Source organism: Podarcis cretensis (genome assembly GCF_951804945.1).
Source record: "Podarcis cretensis genome assembly, chromosome: 12".
NCBI classification, from domain to species: Eukaryota; Metazoa; Chordata; class Lepidosauria; order Squamata; family Lacertidae; genus Podarcis; species Podarcis cretensis.
Genome location: NC_137181.1, coordinates 59,221,795 through 59,243,202, shown reverse-complemented (window position 1 = coordinate 59,243,202; position 21,408 = coordinate 59,221,795). Strand labels below are relative to the sequence as shown.

The window sequence follows — 21,408 nt, the reverse complement described above, 5'->3', positions numbered from 1 at the left end:
CATAGAAGCAGATCTGGCACCTCTGTGGATAATATGGCTGGTGATCCATATTTGATGTCCTCCCATTTGAATTATTGGACTGCATTGTACACGAGGCTGCATTTGAAGATGGTCCAGAAACTTTAGCAGGTACAAAATACAGTAGTGTGGGCTACTGGAGTGTTAACAAAGCGTTATGAATACATTATGCTGATCATTTCTCACCTGCACTGGCTTTCAGTTCATTTCCAGCACTGATTTTGATCTATAAAATCCTACCTGGCTTGGGATTTGCTACCTGGTGGAACATCTGCTCCCAGATGTACTTGCCCATAATTTAAAGTCCTCTGTGGAGGCCCTTCTGCAAATGCAAGAGAGGACCTTTTTGGGGGTCTCCTCTCACACCCCAGGCTATGCAATGTATCTTAGCCTAACACCAGAAAGACTTCCCTATTCCCCCAGATCATGCTTCACTCCCTGTGGGAGTGTTGGTGGTTTTAGTTTCTGCATTTTGATGGTTGCTTTTATTTCTTTTTAGGTCCTGTGATTTATATTGTATTTTGCTTGTGGTTTTGTAATTGGGGTATTTGTGCTTGATTGGATTTTTTGGTCTTATTGCAGATTTTTATTGTATTATTGTAGCTTTAAATCCAATATGATGCCTGGAATATTTTTTTAATACAACACCTAATAAGCATTAAATAAATATGTTACGCTTTGCAGCTCTAGAAGATAATTGATTTAAAGTAAAGTTCTTCAGTCATCCAAACTTTGTCAAGTTTTGGTGCTTTGGTGCAGGTAAGGATGGCCCCATGATCTTTAGATGAAGCACGGTATACAGGTTTCATATAGAAATAAATAAACAAAACAAAAAACTAAGACCTTTGGCGCAAGAAGCCCGTCTTCTTATGAATAGACAAGGGGTATGCTCTCTTGTGAAGCTCCTGCTAGTTTCAGTGGGGCTTGAGCATTAGATTGCATATTTACTTTGCTGCCTTTAATTCTACTCAAAATCTGTCTGAAGATGACTATGTCACCGTTCCTTGTAGTGAAGCTCTTTCAGGGCCCATAATTATCAGAATATCCTTTAACAGTTGAGCACTGAGTTCAGAAATTTTCAGCTTGATTATGCTGTGTATATTTGAACTTTAAAAAACAAACAAACCCAAACTTCAATAGCAGCAATAGTGTACACACACATTGTGAGGCATATTCCATTTGACCTGTGCACTCCACGTGGGAGCAAATTTAGGGAACTGTGCACTGGGAGAAGGCATGCGTCCATCAAGCCCAGGAGAGGTGGTAGGAAACCCCAGGTCCATTTACACACAAGATAAACTGGGACACATCTAAAGGTAATAGGACTGCACTCTCTGCCCCTACCCATCCCCTCTACCTCTGTGAGCTCATAATAATGTTTGAATATTGTGCACATTGAGAAAATACCCATATGTGTGCCATTTAGACTAATAGAGACTAGGAGTGGATGTGATCAGAAGTTTACTGCATGTTTGAACACGTATGAACATGAACCTTTTTCTGAATGTGGGGTGTTCCTCACAAGGGGGGATACCTGAGACCATGCCCACATATTCTCTCTCTCTGTGTGTCTCCCTCCCTCCCTCTCCCTCTGTTACACATCCACCCACCCACAAAACAACCACACATTCTCACAAATCTTTCCCTTGAGAATCATTCTGCTGTGAAGTATTATGATTTATTTATTTTGAATGGCCTGGCAATGTGCCTAGTGTTGTACAAACAATACATCTTGAAAGGGTCTTGCCAGAAAGGGACTGACAATCTAGGTTTTGGTAGAGAGTATCACTGAATGAAAGAAACAGGTTATATTTATAATTGCAGTAAAGACTCCTAAAGGGCTGGATAATCTTGGGAGAAAAGGAGCTTATGGAAAAGCTACACGGAAAAAAGATAGGCTTTAAAAAAAGATTTGAAGATAGAAATTGAGGAGGCGTTGCAGATGTGATCTAGAAGGGAGTTCAATTGTAAGAGAGTATTTCAGCCTCTTTGTACACTTGTGAAATTAAAGAATGAGCACAACTGGAAATGCAGTGTGTTCAGTACATGAGACTATTAAATTTAGGGGATATATTATCCGATAAAATGTTTCTAACTCAGTTTGGGGACCTTTCCTCTACATAATGTTAATTTGCACCCCGACACTGTTGTCATCAGTGGCCATGTTCCTGCTCCCATATGAGAATTTATGATTATAAGCTAGTATACATGTAACTTGTTCCTTGAAATTCAGCAAGAATATCTATCATTCTCCGTTCTCATATAGCAGTCAGTATGAGGATCAGGTTCAGTGCCTGAATGTCTCCCATTCGTTTCTTAGTCTACATTTCCCCCTATTTTTCTTTCATAGCCACAACTATTTAAAACTGTTCTGGGAAAGAAAAGCAAAATATAAGCTCCCCACCCCTAGAATTATCAAAGTGTGAAAATAAAAGATAGTGAAGGCATTGTGTATTTACAATCCACAGAGTGCCAAAAAAGTATTAGAAATTACTGATAAGTTGAAAATCCATTACAAAGAAGAATATGCGTCTATACATTCTAATATTGTTCATTCAGATAGTATAGACTGGCTGTAAGGTGCAAAATGTTTGTACAATACTCAAGCACCTCATATAAATAAAGTTCAATGTTTGCTATCTAACCCACTGTGATAATTTTGATTCATATGCTCATGATGGGCTGGGAATCTGTTTTGTGAATGCCTTCTTGTGTCTATATTCTGAAAGTGCTTCGTTTAAGAATATCTTCATAAAAGGTAAACATTCATAAGGCCAGAATGAAGAAGCCTTCCTAGAAACTTTGCTTCTTACAGTAAACCAAATTTTACAGCCAGATCATTTGCATGCTTGCTTGGAAAATAAGCCCCATTGATTTCAACAGATCTTATTTCCATGTGTAAGATAGGGGGCACTAATCACTCTAGAGTTTGTTTATAAGGTCTACAGGTCCGTTTTGCTACCAGAAAGAAAAGTTACAGTCAGTTTCAGCAAACTCTAAGAAGGGACAAAAATGAGTCATCAGAGTACATGGGAAGCCAGACATACAGCCAATGGGTCTATGGCTCTATTACATAATTCAAAAGTGAAGTACCTGGTTTCGAAAATGTAGACCTCTTCTTACATGCAGGAAAATTATTCCCCATTAGTTGTATATTATTCTATTAAGCATTTTAGCACTGAAGTCTTGGGGGGCGGGGGAGGCAAGAATGAACATCTCTCATAAGTGCTACTTTGCTAGGAGAGATTCTGCCTTCATTTGGATAATTTAATGATGGTGAGTTTCCTTAGTAAACTAAATTTAGAGAACTAGAATGCTTATCTTATATCCAGACCTTGAACATAAAAGGCATTTTATACCAGCAATTGTTCATTTAATGAGCAATTGCTGAGTGCAGGCCGGTTAAGGGATTGAGCTATATGCACCATTATTGCGAGAAGTATTCCGAAAAACCAGAAATAGGACGTAAGCTCTGATCAGGGAGACTGTGAGCACAATTACCTTCTTTTCAAATCCTTCTGTGACACTGCGGGAGGAAAAAGGACTTTGAAACTTGAAAGGATAGAGCTTGCTTTCAACCTCAAAAGCTAGGAGGAAAGGGCTCTGAAATTTGCTCAGTATTCCCAATTCACCATTAGCCTGTTTCTTCCTTTAGCCTCAAGGCATTCTCCGCTTTTTGAAAAGATGTTAAGAAATTCAGTCACAATAGAGAGCCTAGTTTTGAACATGTTTCACTCGGTCCATTGAGGTCTGGTCTTCAGCCTTTGTGTGGGGTGAATTGAGCTGAGCAGCAAGCTGGATGGGGAGAGGTGAATGAGCAGTCTCTACGCAAGTCACCAATTCTGGCAAAAGAAAAGATTACCCTTTCCTTAAGAAGATGATGATGAAGAAGAAATTTACAATATGCATTCCTGTACAAGCCTGCCGGTGGCAATCTGCGGAGCAGAGCTCGCGCTTAAGTCAATACGGAGCACTTTGGTTTATAGCAACTCTTGTTAAGTTTGCCTTGTAATTGAAGATGCTGTTGACCTTGCTCGAAGACCGTTTGTAAAACCGTTTATTTAGCATAAACTGAAATAATAAACCCTCCTTCTCTTAGGGCTGATTGTGATAGGGTGACATTAGTTTGATTTAATGATTAGCCGCCTGACCCCTCAGCTTGAGAGGGCGGCTTGAATAGGGAGAGTTCACTACCAAGCACACAGGAAGAATACTAATGAGCTTGTTAAATTTAGCATGGCACCAACCAATTTTAATTCCTCTAATGGGAGAAGCGCTGCCTCTGAGAGAGAGAGAGAGGGTGGGAGACTGAGGGAGAGAGAGAGGGAGGAAAGGGGGGAGAAGAAGAGGGAAAAAGTGAGGAGAGAGGAATGTCCACACACCAGTAGCTAGAGAATTTCAGTCAAGATGAGAGGTTCCAGAGAGCAAGCCAAGATCTTTTCGATTGAGTTGTAAGTACCTTGTCTGTTTCTGTTTTTTAAAAATACAGGTAAAACAGCCTCCTTAAGTGCCTGCAATGCAATAATGTGAATAAATATATTATCCTGTACTCAAAGGCTTAGTAGATGGCTTGTTCATTTGACTTGAACTTTGGAGCATCCCCTCCCAGCCAAATAACTTGAGACACCTTCTTGAACTTATTTTTAAATCTGTGCCTTGGGGAAATGAGGAAGTTTTCGTTGTTTGAAATTGGGTTTTCCATGATGTTTTAAAGAAGCAGAAAAGTTTATTGGAGAAGCTGACTTTAGTGCATAAACGTGTCTGTGCTTCCCTTTTCTTTTAAGTGGGATAAGCAAAATTTAGACTTTTAAGGGGGTTGGGCAGGCATAGCTCTGGCGATGAATATCTCTGCTGGTAAAATTCTCCAATTCTTGGTCTGTCTGAACAGCTGTATATAATTTACACAAATGATACATTTAATATATTCCTTGAAAGAACAAACACTTCAAACTGCAAAGTTTCTAGCTCACTTGATATGTTAGCCTTGCCTCATGTTCAGGGGAGTTGATGTGGCAAAAACACTCTGCATGTGCTCTTCTCTTAATCTAGCCTGCAGGTATAGAAAAAAGTCCCTGTCAAATATATATGCTGTGGGACATCCCAGGTATTTTAAACAGCTTCCTGGATTGATCCCTGGAAACAGAGGGGGAGTACAAGTGGAATGGTGGAAAGTGGTATAAAACTGAAGTTATTGCTGTATTATTTCTTTTGTCCTAGCCTAGAATAAACATGAAGAAATATGTGAAATAATTCTGCGTTTACAAATACAAAAAACCTACCCTGTAACTTAAATGAATCTGGCCCTTTGACATTCTGGTGGTATTTGGCCTGTTGCAACTTCTCTTTTGGGGGTGGGGAAGCAAAATAGACTTTGGTCTTTTGATGGCAGACTACACATCTTAAACACAGGAAAAAGCAAGCAGTAACAGTTTTGTGTTTTTGGCTTCAAGTCTCGATTGGCAGATGCTGCTGAAGAAGTGGCTTGTTTGCTTACATTTTTGTTATAGACCTCCACTTGTTGCCATGGTGGACTGTCTGTTTCTGTCAATAATTTGGCCTGGCGCAGCTTGTCTGCACTGACTCTTAAATTTTATTGAACAATTCAGCTGAAATAGAACAAGATTAGACAGCTTTCACCTTTTGGCTTGCTGAAGTGGTTTTACTGTGGTTATAAGAGCATGCAGAATTATTGCACGGAAAGTTTTTCCTTTCAGCATATAGAGAGTGCAATTTCAAACCACTTGGCTATTTGTATTCTGGAGTGTGTGTGCTGTCAAGTTTTTCATCTGCCCTCATTGAAAAGGAACTTTGCAGTGCAGGGCATGAAGTAAACTCTTAATGAACGGTTTGTTCGTTGGAATTTCTCATTAATACAAAAATGTTGTGTTACACAAAAGGAGGGCAGGGGGGAGCAGAGGCGGTTTGGGCTGGTAGCTGTCTGTGCATCACCAGTAAGTGGTGTTACTTTTGTGAAAGAAAAGTATTATTGACAGAATGCCATATTTTTGTTAAAATCAAATATATTTTGCTCTTTTTTTTTTACCAACATAGTAAAGGCTTCAGGTTTCATCCATAAAGTGGGCTCATCTTTTTAAAAAACCATTACAGTTAAGAAGTGACTTAACACCTGAATATATTGTGAGAGACAAAACAAAACAAGCTGAACTCCCTCACATATGGTATTTTGTGGTGGCATATTTAATGTACAGTGTAATTTCACTCCATCTGCAAGCAGATTAATTTGACAGTAAATCCACTGCTGGACTTTACTCCCAAGGAAGTGTTAGGATCACAGCCTTACAGGTAAGATGAAATCAGTGCCAAGTTATGACCCAATGTTTTACATTGTTAAGGAAACAGCACTGGACCTAATCACATCTAATATCTAAACATCCTAGTATTTCTCACACTTGTAAATTAAACACACAGATTGTTTATCTTGTGTTCCAGCCTAAATGTGTCTATATAAAGTGGCTGGAAGCAAAACAATAATGGGATATACTTTTAACAGATAGGGTTTGCACTGCACCTTCAAAAGATTGCAGTAGGCAGCAAGTGAATATAATTATAAAAGGTTTTACTGGAAGTAAAGTGTTCAGGGTTAGGGCTACCTGTTTCGTTTCCAAGTGTGTTTTTGGATATTTCAGTGCAATTGCACTATTCACAACTAATTTAACTGTAAAGTAGATTACAAAATGTCAATCAAGAATATGCAACAAATACCTGTGCATAGTGAAGCAAAATAGCAGGGGAAACCATGGGATTTTGCTTTACTCTCCAGGGCTGGCTTTCCCAAAATGCTGTGAAATACAGAGTTCCGTCTTCTTTAAAACTAGAGGAATTTAAAAGAAACTTGAATTTGTATTATAATATGAAGTTTGCAAGCATCTTAAGCTGCATTGCAATACTTAATGGACTTGTCACAGATTCTTTCCGTTGCTACTCCAACGTGGAACAAATTTGAAATAAATTTTAAGAATTTTACATTATAATATTTAAAGTAATGCAGAATTAGCCTATACAAAAGTCACTTTCTGATTCATTTTGTAGCAGTGTATTTAGCATGATTGCGAGGTTGTTGTAAAAGTGTGCAATTGATACAAAACCACCCCATAGTTCTCCCCAACTTCTCTTTCTCTCCTTTTTCTTTCCCAAACACGAGATGCCTAAATGTCGTTAGGCAATTTGGTTTCCTCAGTATGCCAGAAACATTATTTTTGCTTGTGTGCATACTTTAATCTTCCAATATGAGGACTTTGTGTTTGGAAGTTTTGGCTATTACACATACTTTGAATTCATTTACAGGCCTCCTTTGATTGATTTTTACTCATTCAGAACAAATAAATGGGAGTCGGGGCCATTTCATGCACGACAGAGAGTTTGCCACAGGTTGTTCTCTCATCCAGAAGCTGCAGTTTATCACAGCTCCCTGAGTGTATCTGTATGGCAGCACATGTTTGCAAATGTATTTGTTGCGTTCACACTTTTCATTTTAGTTATGTGTCTAAAACATCTTAGGTGTATATCCAAAACTATTATTTGAACTCCGCTCCTTGGGGTTGATACAAAAAGTATTCAGAACCATCAGAAATACTTTAGAAGACAGCTTTTGCAGGTCAGGACAGTATTTTACAGAAATGATGGCTGCCCACTTGCATTAATCCTCTTTCCTTAAGCTTTTCTCTGAGATGTGCTGTGGGTGGTTGGAAAGCCTTGTGAGAGGCAGGTTTCTTGTCTCGGGTATGGAAGCAATTCTTGTTTTCATTTAAATGCATGCACATTTGATTTGTCCCATTTCCTAATTGGTCTTCATCTGAGAGAATCCTCCGTGAGCCCCCACCCCCATGTCAGTTCAGAGCCTTTATGTTGTGAATTTCATGGACTGGGCTGGTGGCATCTCTTGGGATGCTACAGGCACCTGGTTTTATCCCAGAGAACGCTCTTTGTATATGGAGTGGCTGGTTGTCCATAGACTGGCTCACGGGACACTTCAGGAACAGGTCAGGTGAGAGAGAGGCCATTGTGTTTTAAAGGTGCATCCTGCTTGCTTATTCAGGTGAATGAGCTAAAACAGCTGCCTCAGCCGATTCCTTAGAGACACAGTTAAGAAGTCTGTGTTGTGCTCAGGAATTTCTGTTGTTGTACAAGTCAGCAGATAAATCTCTTCCCCTTCACATTTCTTTCTTTTCTCCCTCTTGAGTTTTGTAGTGTGGATTTTTATGGCTAAGTGAACAATCATAATGCAGTTCTTTCTGCTTCTTAACATTTTCTAAATTGGTAAATGTGTTGTATTGAAGAATGTATTTCTAAGAGAATGTATTTCTAAGAGAAAGAACAACGACACCTTGGACTGAGCCTTTTTTCAAGTGCATAATCATTTTGACATTCTACTAATAATTGTATATTAAAATAGCCTAAACCACTCATAAGAATCAAAACAACCACTCAAATACATACACCTCTGAAAGTCTGGGCAATCACTTTTCTTCCTGCTTTTCCTTATCATGATTCTGTCATTCCCTCAGGGGCTATTCAAGGCATTTGGGGTGCAGTTATTAGAGCTAAAAGTTTAAAATGTCAAATAGATGTGTGCATTTGATGATTCAGATAGACTATGCTGTTCATGTTGTGTACATGCAACAGATCTATAGATAACATTTTAAACTTTTGGTTCAGACTGTTGTACTTCTCTGCACCCAGGTATGCTCTGTGTAATTACCAGAGGCTCCAGGTCTTTTAGGGGCCCTTTGTGGCTTAATTTTAATAACTGAGATCTTCGTTTAATGGCGCGGAGCCTTTCTCTTATCAGCAGTCCATCTGTGGAGGCATAAAGGAGCATGCTAGCCAATACAAAGCACCAGTGGGTGGCTAGACTTGATTTAGTTTCTGCTAGCAGAGTTCATCTTTTTGCGATTCGTGACAAATTGTTTTTTTCCTCCCGGTCAAGCAGCCCAAACTTCCAAGCCTTCTTGTCCCAGAGGAAAGAAAATAGCAAGCCAGTGTCCGTTTCTGCACGATTAATGGCCCCTCTAGTAAATGCATCAGCGAATGGGGTGATGATGATCTACTGCACAACTGCCACTCGCACTGAGTGGCTTGCGTTCCCCTCTCCCTCCTCCTTCAACCTGCATCCAGGGACATCTTTCATAACCACACATGTGTCTCTGGTCCTCTGAACTTACATTGTGGCGCAGATTGTGCTTAGCGGAAGAGGAAACTTTAAAAACTTTGATCGCTTGCAGCAGCTGAGCTTAAAATTTCTCTTCCCCCTCCCAAACCTCTCTCTCTCTCTCTCTCTCTTTTTTCCCCTCCCTAGAGGATGAAAGTCCTGGGCAGACCTATCACAGAGAGAGAAGAAACGCAAGCACAATGCAGCCACAGGGCGGGCAAGGCCTCAGTAAAATCAGCGAGGAGCCTTCGACATCTAGCGAGGAAAGGGCCTCATTAATCAAGAAGGAGATACATGGATCTATACCCCACCTTCCTGAACCATCCGTACCTTACCGTGGGACAGTCTTTGCCATGGACCCCAGGAACGGCTATATGGATCCTCCTTACCGTAAGTATTTAATTCAAGTTGATTTTTAGGAAGCAAAGTCAGGATGGTCACCTTCCATAGCATTCAACATGGTTTTGAGAAGGATTGCATTAATAAGACTTTTAAAAACACTCTTCTGTTTATTGAGAAACTTGGCAGGAGCGGGGAGCTGGAAGGAACTGTCCCCCAGAGCAGTTAACTGCATGCCCTTAAAGTTAACAAAAAGCACAGCCCCCCAGAAATCCCATTGAAATTAATGGAGTTTTGATACCTCCTGCTGTTGCAGCACTCGTTTCCCTGAGGCTCACACAGGAGCCTTTGCAAAGAAGAACAGCCCAACTGTTGCTGCTTAGTTGCATTTTGTTACAGATAAAGTAGAATTTGGGTGTGATGATGGGTTGGGGAGGAAGAAATGTTAAGAGAAGGAGCGGGGTGATGAACCCTTTTGCGAAATTAGAAAAGTATTCTTTGTGGTCTTATCTTTTATCACCAGTATCACAAGCAGCTGAAATAAGGCTGCAGGCATGATCATCTGCTTTGCTCCCAGATGCAATATATAGCTAGAGAGTGAGAGAACATGAATGAGTTTCAGCCTTGGAATTCCTCATCAGGCATTGATACTAAAAAGTAAAAAATCAAGTGACGCTTTGACACAGATGTGCAAACAGATTTCTCCACAGGCAGAGTATGGGGGAGTTTCAAGCAAATTTTTCATCTGTTTCTAGTTTTTTAAAGAGGAGGGAGAAAATCACTTAGCTGTGTTTTAATGAAGCACATCTTGAGGTGTCGGTCTGTGCCTTTTGATTATAGATTTATCATCTAGTCAGGGTGTGTGCTTGCCATTTAACCTTTCAGTTTCTCACACCAGATGAGAGACTTAAGACCCCTTAAAAAGGACCACTGAGGGTCTTGCCACACTCCTCCCCCCCACTCCTTCATTCAGAAATGTTAGTGTTTCGAGGCAAAAGGTCATTAGCCAGATGACTGATTAGTGAGGACAGCTGATTAGTGCATGGGTTTTTTGTGGTAAAGAGAGTGCAGGGGAGAAAAGCTAATTTTATCCCTTCATTAGTTGGGTTAGCAGCAAAGGAGAATGTTCACTCATCAGGGTACAGATCAAAGTGTGTCTTACATACAAACGTTAAGTCTCACCAGGATAGCCTGTCTTTAAAACAGAGTCTGACAATAAAAGATGGAAGTTGATAATATAGATGTAGGTTGGATAAAAAAAGGGACACTAGTTTTCTTTGGCATTCAAGGAAAAAGTTTAGATGCCACAGAGGTTTTCATATTATTTATCCTGGCTGTGCTCTTAGTGCACAGTGGATTTGTGAACTTGCCAGAGGTATGTTTTGTTTTTGTTTTACTTTTCACTTCTTCCACACCAAATCTTTTCAAATGCTTTTAAAGTTCCCCCTAGTTTGAAAAGTCTTTGAGAGGATTTACCATGAAAAACTTTGAAAGCCTGAAAGTCTAGAAAACCTATGTTCTAGTATTAATACGTGATTTTAAAATTTTTGTTAGGTTGTTGTCACAATCTGCAATCCTAAATCTGGTTGTTCTCATGCAAGCAGCAATGATTTCATTGGAACATGTGTGTATATAACTAAGCATGATTAAAGACAAAGAGTTTTCACATGATGATGTCAACATTCACCAAGTATGAGCTACAGTTCAGAAACAGGTGAATTTCCAGTCGCTAATATATACAGTGTATTTGATATTGTTCCTGCTATGCAGATCCTAGGTGACTAGCCAAAAATTACTTGTTTTAGTGTAGTTTTCTGCGAAAACATTAAATGGCTCAATTTAATCCAGCATTATGAAATGCCAGAATGTGACTACAAAACCTGGCAATGATTCTTTTGTAACAATGCAGTGATTGAATAAGTAGAAATGAAACATAAATACTGTAGACATGACAAATACCACTTTTGACCCATTGACATCTTAACATATCTTCTCACAAGTCTACAGTGCGTGTTACAGACCCCAATCAGCACACAGTGTGTAATTCTTGGCAAGTTCACAAGTGGAGGCTAGGGGGCAATTTATGCAAGGCATTCAGTGCATGGAAATCACTTATCTGTGCAGGGTTCCGTGCAGCCTGGCATCTTGTTTAATGGGTTTTAAAAAGATGTGCTGGCCTGTTGTGTACATCGTTATTGTGCCAATGCAACTTGCTTCCAGGCCACAGATCACTGCTGTGTGAACGCAGCAGCAAAAGGGCGGTCGCCTAGGTTAAGAATGGCCTTCAAATGGCACCTGTGGCCATGTAGAACCTTGGAGAAGAACTGGGTTTTCTGCATATCCCACATAGGTTTTGATCTTTACAAGTGATGGCCGCAGCCTCCACTGTTACTCCCAGCCTGGATATATGTAAAGTGGGGGTAGCTAAGCGGTGCTGTTAATTTAATATATGTAACTCGCTTTTCCAACAAGAAATGTTGAGCTCAAAGGGGCTTGCAATAATCACAACAGCATTAAAAAACAAACATTGCAGTTGCTTTAATATCAAATACATTAGCAGAGAGAGAGAGAGATGTGGATATTAGCATTCTTTCACATGAACCCTCAACTGCAGTCCAAAGCAATACAGTCTCAGGCACAGTTTTACTACCTCATCCATAGATAAGTGGGATCTGCAGCAAAATGTTGCAGTGTAGTCCCACCCCCTAAGAAGTGTGCTCCTGTTCAGCGTTTCAGGCAGCTTATAATGGGAATCTTGTAATCCTGTTTAAGTTGGTTTCAGCAGTGAGGAACCCCTTTTCCCTTCCCCCTGAAGCCTCCCCCTGCTGCAGTGCATAATAAAGCAGTGCATAGGGCTGCCAAACTTAGTGTTATAGCTCTGTGTTGGTGAGGGAACAGTGATGGCGATGGAGGGAATCATTTCGGTGCAAAGGAAGAGCTTTACAACTTTGCTGCCTGCAAACTCCCCCCCCCCCCCCCCGCCGCCCATGACCTACTATAATCTGTTGGAGGCTTGAGCCGGCCAACTCTCTTTCTCACAACGTCTCCATATTTGTTTGTTTTGGCTGTGTGTTGTTTTCAAATGGCATCTGTGTCTCAATTGCTGTCAAATGTGGGCTTAATTAATAGACCTGCACAGTCTAGTTCAGCTCTTCTCTCTCTCTCTCTCTCTCTCTCTCTCTCTCTAGCTGCTATCAGCATTCTTTGTAGGCTTACAGGTTCTTGCTAGGTAGTTTATTCCCCCCGCTATTACATTAATTGAGAAGTCTATTAATTGACAGACTTCTGTAGTTTTGCATACCTAGGGAATAAATGTAGCAACTTCTGCCTTTGGGCTTCCTCAACTGTTCAGCTTCCTCAACTGTCCAGGTAGGCTATTGGAGGGAATGGTAGAGGACTGTAGCCTTGCAGTCCTGGTATAGAGCAAATTTAGAAAGATATGCAAAGAGAGGAATGAACAATTATTTCTGATATCATCTTTCTTATTTTAGGCTTCAGTTCTGGGCTTGTGTAATTTACATTGAAATGCATGGCAACATAAAGAAACAGAGCAACAGTTGCTTCTGGTTTTGTATTAGGCTAATATTTATACCCAACTTTTTTATTCAAATAATAACAAAAGTAGCTTGCAATAGTAGTTATTTAAAGAGTAACAAACAGTGTTAGAAACTCTCATATATAGGCTAGGCACCAAATGGCTCCTTAAATCAAGGTTATAGTTGCCAAATCGGAATGTCTAGTTGCCATTTTGGTGCAAGACGGCTCTAAAGTCTTATTTTTTAAATGATGGACTGACTGTGATTGATTATCAGTTAAACATTTGGCTAGTTCAGATGACAACCTTGAGCCAAGTTAAGAACTTTGAGAACTTAAAGAAGAGAAGTCACTTGATCCAGGGACAGGACACATATATATTGTCCTGTTATCACCTCTTTTTCTTAACGGTGACACAGACCATTCGTAACGTAAGAATATTCTTCACAACGGTGAGCAGGGCAGTGAGCTGGTAAAAGCAAAGACAAGTTACAACAATAACTATAATATTGTTCACAGCTTCTTCTCAGGCTGGACAGAAAAAGCATTTTGGTCCCTGAAATTAATTCTGATTGTGCAGATAGAATTCTACAAGGTGTGGCGTTAGTGTGTGAAAACAGTCCAGATCCAAGGATGCCCAGGCATGCACCTCCAGTTGGTGGAGATATTAGGCCCAGGGCATCTTCACTTGGTCGCAAGTGGCCAATAGGTGCGTAATGTGCTTGGCACCTGGCTAATTTCAAACACTGGTAACAAGAAAGATGCAGTGTTATAAAACACAGCAGGTCATTGATTAGACTTGAATAAGAAAGCCCTCTTTGCCATCCATCGAAAGATGGGAAGAGAGGCAGTCTGGTGAATTTCCAGGAGGAAGGGGCATGGATGGGAAGAGAATTTGGTTGCTCCACTGAGTAATCCTCCTTTCCTGTTTGTCGCACCGGTTGCACCTTTCAGACCAACCTCAAGGGAACCTCCACATAGCTTGTGTTAAAGCAATTCAGTCTAGAAGCTACTAGTGCATAGATCACAAGGACCAGGCTATCCCTGTCCAGGAGTTGACACAATGCCAGATGAAGCTGAAAAAGGCTCTCCCAGCTGCTGTAGCCACTTGGGCTTTGAGTAATGAAGGTGAATGAAAAAGCTTTCCTAGACATATGGGTGGTGGTGGGGGTGGGGTTTGCAGTGATTTTTAGGAAGTCATTAGCTTGCACCAGGCATCCTGTTGGGAAGGTTTTATTTTGTTCTTAAGGGGAGGGGTCAGGGCTGCCAGGGAGTGGGTCCCAGCCAACAAAATGGCTGGGGCATGTTCCACGGTGTGTGTGTGTGTGTGTGTGTGCACTGGGACAACCATTCTCAGTGATCACAGATGAGGAGGAGTTACACTAAGACCAGACCATGTCATTACAGAGGGGGCAGGTTTAGTCGTTGTTTGAGGACTATCCCTGCCTCCAGGTCTGGTCCTGACAGGACGGATATTAGAATCAGCAAGGGATACCCACATGACCTGAAGGTGCTGCTGTGCAATGCCAGGTCAATTATTCATAAGACCACTGCCATCCATGACTTGATCATGGATGGAGGACTTGACCTGGCATGTGTAACAGAGACTTGGTTGGATGAAGCAGATGGGCCTGTTCTTGCCGCTGCTTGTCTACCAGGTTTCTCTTATGCACAGCAACCCAGGCCTTGTGGGCGGGGAGGGGGGGTTGCAGTGATTTTTAGGAAGTCATTAGTTTGCACCAGGCATCCTATTGAGTGCATGTTCTGGAAGTTGGGCAATAGGGGCAGTACAATATTCCTTTAGGTGTACCAACCTCCCCTGGATTCGCTGCCCGAGCTGCTTCAGGTCATGGCGGATGTTCTCCTGGAGACACCTAGTTTGGTTGTCCTGGGGGATTTTAACATCATGCTGACACGACCTTCCAAGGAGCCGCTCGGGACTTCGTGGAAAGCATGGCCTCCATGGGGCTGTCCCTGAATAAGTTTGGCCCAACTCATAGCTGCGGACATGCCTTAGACTTGGTGTTTACCTCTACGGATGTTGGTGATCTGACACTAACTAAAAGTGAAACAAAAGAAGTGCCATGGTCGGATCACTTCCTGGTGCAACTGGACTTCTCCGCGACCCTTCCCCTCTGCAGGGAGGTGGGACCAATTTGGATGGTCCGCCCCCGCCACTTAATGGATCCAAATGGTTTCCAGAGAGTGGTAGGGGATGCTCTATCCCATGTTGATGGCCTTTCAGCTGATTCCCTGGTGGCCCACTGGAATGTGGAGTTAACCAGGGCTGTTGACCGTTTGGCTCCGAAGCGCCCTCTCCGATTGCATGGAGCCTGGACAGCCCCGTGGTTTTCCACGGATCTGAGGGCAATGAAACAATCGCTGAGATGGCTAGAGCGCTGGTGGCGGAAAACTCATTCTGAATCAGACTGGACACAGGTTAGAGCTCAATGTCGAGCCTACCAAGTGGTGATAGCGACAGCAAAGAGGACCTTCTTCCCCGCCTCTATTGCATCTGCAGAAAACAGCAGCAGGAGGTTCCAGGTGGTTCGTAATTTAACAGAACGACAAGATCTGCAATGATTTTGTAGTTTTTTTGCAGATAAAGTCGCTCAGATTCAGAAAGAGGTAGACTCCACTGCGGGAGCAGGGCCGGGGCAGGAGAGTGCTAGAGTCCTGTCTAGTCATGGGATCTGTCTAGCATGGGATCAATTCCAATCTGTTACCTCCAAGGATGCGGACAGGCTGCTTGGACGAGTGAAACCAGCCACCTGACTCCTTGATACTTGCCCATCCTGGCTAATAAAAGTGAGCCGGGAAGGGCTGGATGATGGGCTCTGCAGAGTTGTAAATGCTTCTCTCTGAGAGGGAGCCTTCCCAGAGCCACTGAAAGAGGCAGTCATTAAATCGCTTATTAAAGAAACATCTTTAGACCTGGCTAATATGGCCAACTATTGCCCAGTCTCAAATCTTCCATTCTTGGGCAAGGTGGATTAAGCCCCCGTGGAACAACTCCAAGCATGCCTGGAAGATGCGGACCATTTGGATCCCTTCCAGTCGGGATTCAGGCCTCATCATGGGAGTGAAACCGCCTTGGTCACACTGGTCGATGATCTCTGGCAGGCTAGGGACAAAGGTGAAAGCTGTTTCCTAGTTCTGCTGGATTTCTCAGCGGCCTTTGATACCATTGATCATGACATCCTTCTGGACCATCCAGAGGAGCTGGGAGCTGGGGGCACTGTTATACGGTGGTTCCGCTCCTTTCTCCTGGGCCGTGTCTGGAAAAGTGGTGTTGGGGGATGAGTTTTCAGACCCCTGGTCTGCCTCAGGGTTCCGTCCTCTCCCCCATGCTTTTTAATATCTATATGAAGCCGCTGGGAGAGATCAACAGGGGGCTTGGGCTGGGTGTTCATCAGTATGCGGATGATACCCAGCTCTACCTCTCTTTCAAATCAGAACCAGTGAAGGCGGTGAAGGTCCTGTGTGAGTGTCTGGAGGTGGTTGGAGGATGGATGGCGGCTAACAGATTGAGGTTGAATCCTGACAAGACAGAAGTACTGTTTTTGGGGAATAGGAGGCGGGTGGGTGTGGAGGACTCCCTGGTCCTGAATGGGGTAACTGTGCCCCTGAAGGACCAGGTGTGTAGCCTGGGAGTCATTTTGTACTCACAGCTGTTCATGGAGGCACAGGTCAATTCTGTGTCCAGGGCGGCTGTCTACCAGCTCCATCTGGTAGGCCAGCTGAGACCCTACCAACCCGCAGACTGTCTCGCCAGAGTGGTGCAGGCTCTAGTTATCTTCCGCTTTGACTACTGCAATGCACTCTACCTTTGAAGGTGACTCGGAAACTACAACTAATCCAGAATGCGGCAGCTAGACTGGTGACTGGGAGTGGCCACCGAGACCATATAACACTGGTCTTGAAAGACCTACATTGGCTCCCAGTACATTTCTGAGCCCAGTTCAAAGTGTTGGTGCTGACCTTTAAAGCCCTAAACGGCCTCGGCCCAATATACCTGAAGGAGCGTCTCCACCTCCATTGTTCAGACTGAAGTCCAACGCCGAGGGCCTTCTGGTGGTTCCCCCACTGCGAGAAGCCAAGTTACAGGGAACCAGGCAGAGGGCCTTCTCGGTAGTGGCACCCGCCCTGTGGAATGCCTTCCCATCAGATGTCAAGGGAATAAACAACTACAGTGGTACCTCGGGTTAAGAACTTAATTCGTATCCAACTTTTAGAAGACATCTGAAGGCGGCCCTGTTTAGGAAAGTTTTTAATGTTTGAAGGTTTTTTCTTCTGTTTTTAATGTTCTGTTGAAAGCCGCCCAGAGTGGCTGGGGAAACCAATAAATTCTTCTTCTTCTCCTCCTTCTTCTTCTTCTCATCATATGATGTGATGTTATCACGTGTATTTTCTTGCAAGTCACAGTCAGCAACTTGGCCCGGGGGTGTTAAATTTGTGGATATGTTCTGCCTGTTACAATTCAAGGAGAGAGGGGGGAAATTGGGGGCTTCCATTTTCTGCAGCCTTCCCACGTTTTCCATGATGCTTAACTTTAAGCTACTTTCTTTAATCATGTAAATCATCTACTTCTAGGAACAATGCCATACTCAAGTTTGAAGCCCAAATCTTAGCAAAAGTGTGCTTCAGTGTTATGACCTGAGAGTTTCTGTAACATCACTCACACAGACAGACCATTTCCATTTGAATCTGTCCTGTACTTTTTCTGAAGATAATTTCTTATCAAAAGGTCTTTAAGAACTTTGGCATCCAGAATGTCACAAACCCCTCTGTCAAGCTGAGAAAAACAGATATTAGAAAGCAACTTGAGGCAGCTTTTCACTTTGCTGATTGTGCATTAAACAGTAAATTATGGAAACAGTATTGGAAAAACACTGCAAAGCTGCTGTGCTTTGTGAGCTTGTCCCCAACAATCCCTAAGCAATCACCTTTTAGACTGTTATCCTTTGTGGATGAAACAATGGATTCCCCAGTCTGCCATTTGAAATAGTGGGGATCACGACAAGAATTAGTACAGTCCCATGTGGCATGTGAATGTCAGATATGCTGATATCCAAAACACACTCCATCTGTGAGCATCCTTAGAAACTAAACAAGTAGGGACTTTTTGGTCCCATATTATATTTACATTTTCAAACATCTTAATTAATCTTCAGGCTTGTATTTGCTCCCAAGAGGCCGCCTCTATGTTGATTAGTGTGTTCCCATTTAACTTGATTTGTTTCCTTGCGAATGGGATGTGACATTGCATGACTGAGGCTCTTAAAGCAGCAACCAGTAAGAATGTTTTACTTCGGTATGTCTCATTGGGTTTGTTGGACCATTTTGTTTGACACACGCGCGCGCACACACACACACACACACACACCCACCCCTTCAGATTTCACATTTGACTTTTAAAAAGTGTATTGGAGCCCTTTAGAGTAGTTGAATTGGATGATCATTTTGACTGTTAAAAGTGTTTCTGCAAGGGAACAAATTTCAAAATTACTCATAATGAAAAATTGAAATCTTCTGGCTCTTCAATGTCTTTTTGTCTTATTTATATGTTGACTACTAGCCAGCCATACTATCAGAATTTTAATGCTGCATTTAGCCTCATCCTTATGCACTGTTCCAATCTGTGCAATTAATTATGGTTTTCATTGTCCAAAGTCTTGAAAAAGTTGCAAAGATTCAAGCACAAACTAATTTCTAATTCGTTCTAATTAGTTTTCAACACCCTTTTTGGACACCAGAAAGTCTGGAGATACTAAATTTGTTGAGGTCCTACCAGAGAGTTAATAAACCTCAGCCTTTGGTTAAGTAATAACACTGCATTACTTTTCTTGCCTTACATTCAAGGTGGATTTAAACAATATATTAATGTGCCTTAAAGTTATTTTTTTGTCTTACAAGCACACATGTGCCAGCATGGTCTGTATTCTTTCTGCTGCTTTGTTTATAGCAACCTACAGTGTGGATGATACAGGTTAATTAATTCGGGCATACGTGCTTATGAAGTATCTATAGGGCAGATGTTGGACTAGGTACCTTCTCTTCTTTTTTCTGGGTATGTTGAGCCAATTTGTGACTACTGTCATCACGAATAGCTATCCCACCCCCAAAGTTATTTAATTAATATATTTTATTTATTGAATATAATTTAGCTACCACAACTAAAATTAAATAACTGAACACATGGTCACCAGAAAATATTTTGTGATTTTGCATCTTTCTGCTCTTCTTGAAAATATGTCTGGGAATCAGGATACAAAAATGAAAGTATGTTTGGCTAGTTCAGGACTCAATTCATTTATCAGTTGCAAACACTGACTCGACCACTTCAGATGAAGAATTAGATTGTTAATGTGTCAAGCAAATACCATTGTGGTGTCAGGGTAGACTTTGGTAATATGGCACCCACCCTGAACAAGGAGAAAATTTGGTGCCACCCCCCTTAAATATTTCTTATTTTCGCAATAATTCCTTTGGATGCAGTTGCTTTTTTAATGGATCTTCTCAATAGGTTCACTGAAGCTTCACGTTATTATTACTTTGAGTAGGTACTCATATAAACAAAGGTTTTATCACCATCATTTTGCGTCCCCTTGGTTTGGCGCCCTGCGCAGAGGAACCACCTGCACCGCCCTAAGTCAGGCTCTGGCGTTGTCTCAGTGCTCAAGGGGGATCCGTTCCAGTATGCTATAACTTCTCCTTCCTTAAAAAGAATTCTTCGGGTGTTTAGATTTGAATACTAGTGTAATATTCTGAACATATGCACCAAATTTTATTCTACTGTCTCAATGTTCAAGAGAGATTTTGTAATACAAAACAGTTTACAAGTAGACAGTGCCAAACTGTGGAGTTATTCCACAATGTCTTTGGCTCAACCAACCCATTGCTTACACAGAAACCAATGTTGTATAGTAAGAAGCATGAAACATGCGTGGATTTGTTATGTATGACAATTTTGCACACACAAGCACACACAGACTCTTTTGTTTGGCTGCAGTCTGCCATCACCTCCATACCATATGCATATTTGGCATAATATAAATTTTTGTGATGGGAAAATCACCATGATTTTGATCCTCTCCCTTCCTTATTTCATGGGAAATTTTAATTGTGTAAAAAAACCATAACATTTGGATGAAACATTCTTTAGTTTATTTTCTTAATCCTTCAGACCACTTAGTCAATAAGTTAGGGTTTGTGGCTTGATGTGGCCATTTTGTTAAAGATGAGCTTAAAAAGACATCTTTACAGGTTTGAATTGAGATCTGGGGTAACAGTGGCTTACAGTGTGAACTAGGAACTTTGCTTTGAAATTCTCCTCAATTCCCCTGATGCTCACACAGCTTTCCTTGCACCTAATCCGACACATCAGAACTGCTGTGTTCTGTTTTTTTAACTCAGTATGCTGATTTTGAAATGACCAGTGCCAAATTGTTTCTTGTTAGTTTATTTTAAAGATTGCCCCTGGCAACTTCTGATGAAATAATCTCCAAGGTGGTTTACAGCGAATTGAAACAATACCAATACATAAAGCTACCCATAACCCATGCTCATTAAGCCAGTGACAAAGTTTTCTTCTGCAGTGGCAAAGTGTCTTTCTCTAGGACAGGTGGCAGCTGGAGCCAAGTCTTTCCGAGGCTGAGGGGTGGGGAGGGAGGTGCAGGGTTCCTGCAACTTTTCATAGCTGGAGCTAGGCTGGTCTTCACCTTGCCATGGTTCTGTTCCTGAGAGAGTAGGGATGTTGCATCCCAATGGCCCTAGGTGTGAGTTCAGTAAAGAGGTGGGAGAAGGTTGTGCTTGAGCTCACCTGCTAGTACCATGGCCAATTTCTTACTATAATAATAATAATTTAATAATTTAATAATAATAGTTTATTATTTATACCCCACCCATCTGGCTGGGTTTCCCCAGCCACTCTGGGCAGTTCCCAACAGAATATGAAAAACATGATAAAACATCAAACGTTAAAAACTTTCCTATACAGGACTGCCTTCAGATGTCTTTTATAAGTAAGATAGTTGTTCATTTCCTTGACATGTGATGGAAGGACGTTCCACAGGGCAGGCACCACTACCAAGAAGGCCCTCTTCCTCGTTCCCTGTAACCTCACTTCTTGCAGGGAGGGAACCGCCAGAAGACCCTTGAAGCTGGACCTCAGTGTCCAAGCTGAACGATGGGGGTGGAGACGATGGGGGTGGAGGCCTTCAGGTTTTGAGTTGGGCCTTAGTGACGGCTTTGATTACTTGGATATCACTGCTACGTAGGCCAAGTCCACACAATGAAACCATGGCTTAATAAAACAGGGTGTGCACGAGTTTTCTCCTGGTTCGTTT

At 41.9% G+C, this 21,408-nt stretch overlaps 1 protein-coding gene across 5 annotated transcripts in view; it reads left to right on the top strand.

Annotated features, from left to right (window-relative positions):
* Positions 1-21,408, top strand: part of GLI3 (GLI family zinc finger 3) — a 260,995-nt gene that overhangs the window by 82,789 nt on the left and 156,798 nt on the right. For 4 of the 5 annotated variants that reach the window (XM_079947518.1, XM_079947515.1, XM_079947517.1 and 1 more), the window contains exon 3: positions 9,335-9,577. In XM_079947518.1, the coding sequence (XP_079803644.1) occupies positions 9,335-9,577 (243 nt within the window). Of the gene's footprint in view, positions 1-4,358; positions 4,470-9,334; positions 9,578-21,408 lie in introns of those variants that run through there. The other variant, XM_079947519.1, reaches the window with a different exon arrangement.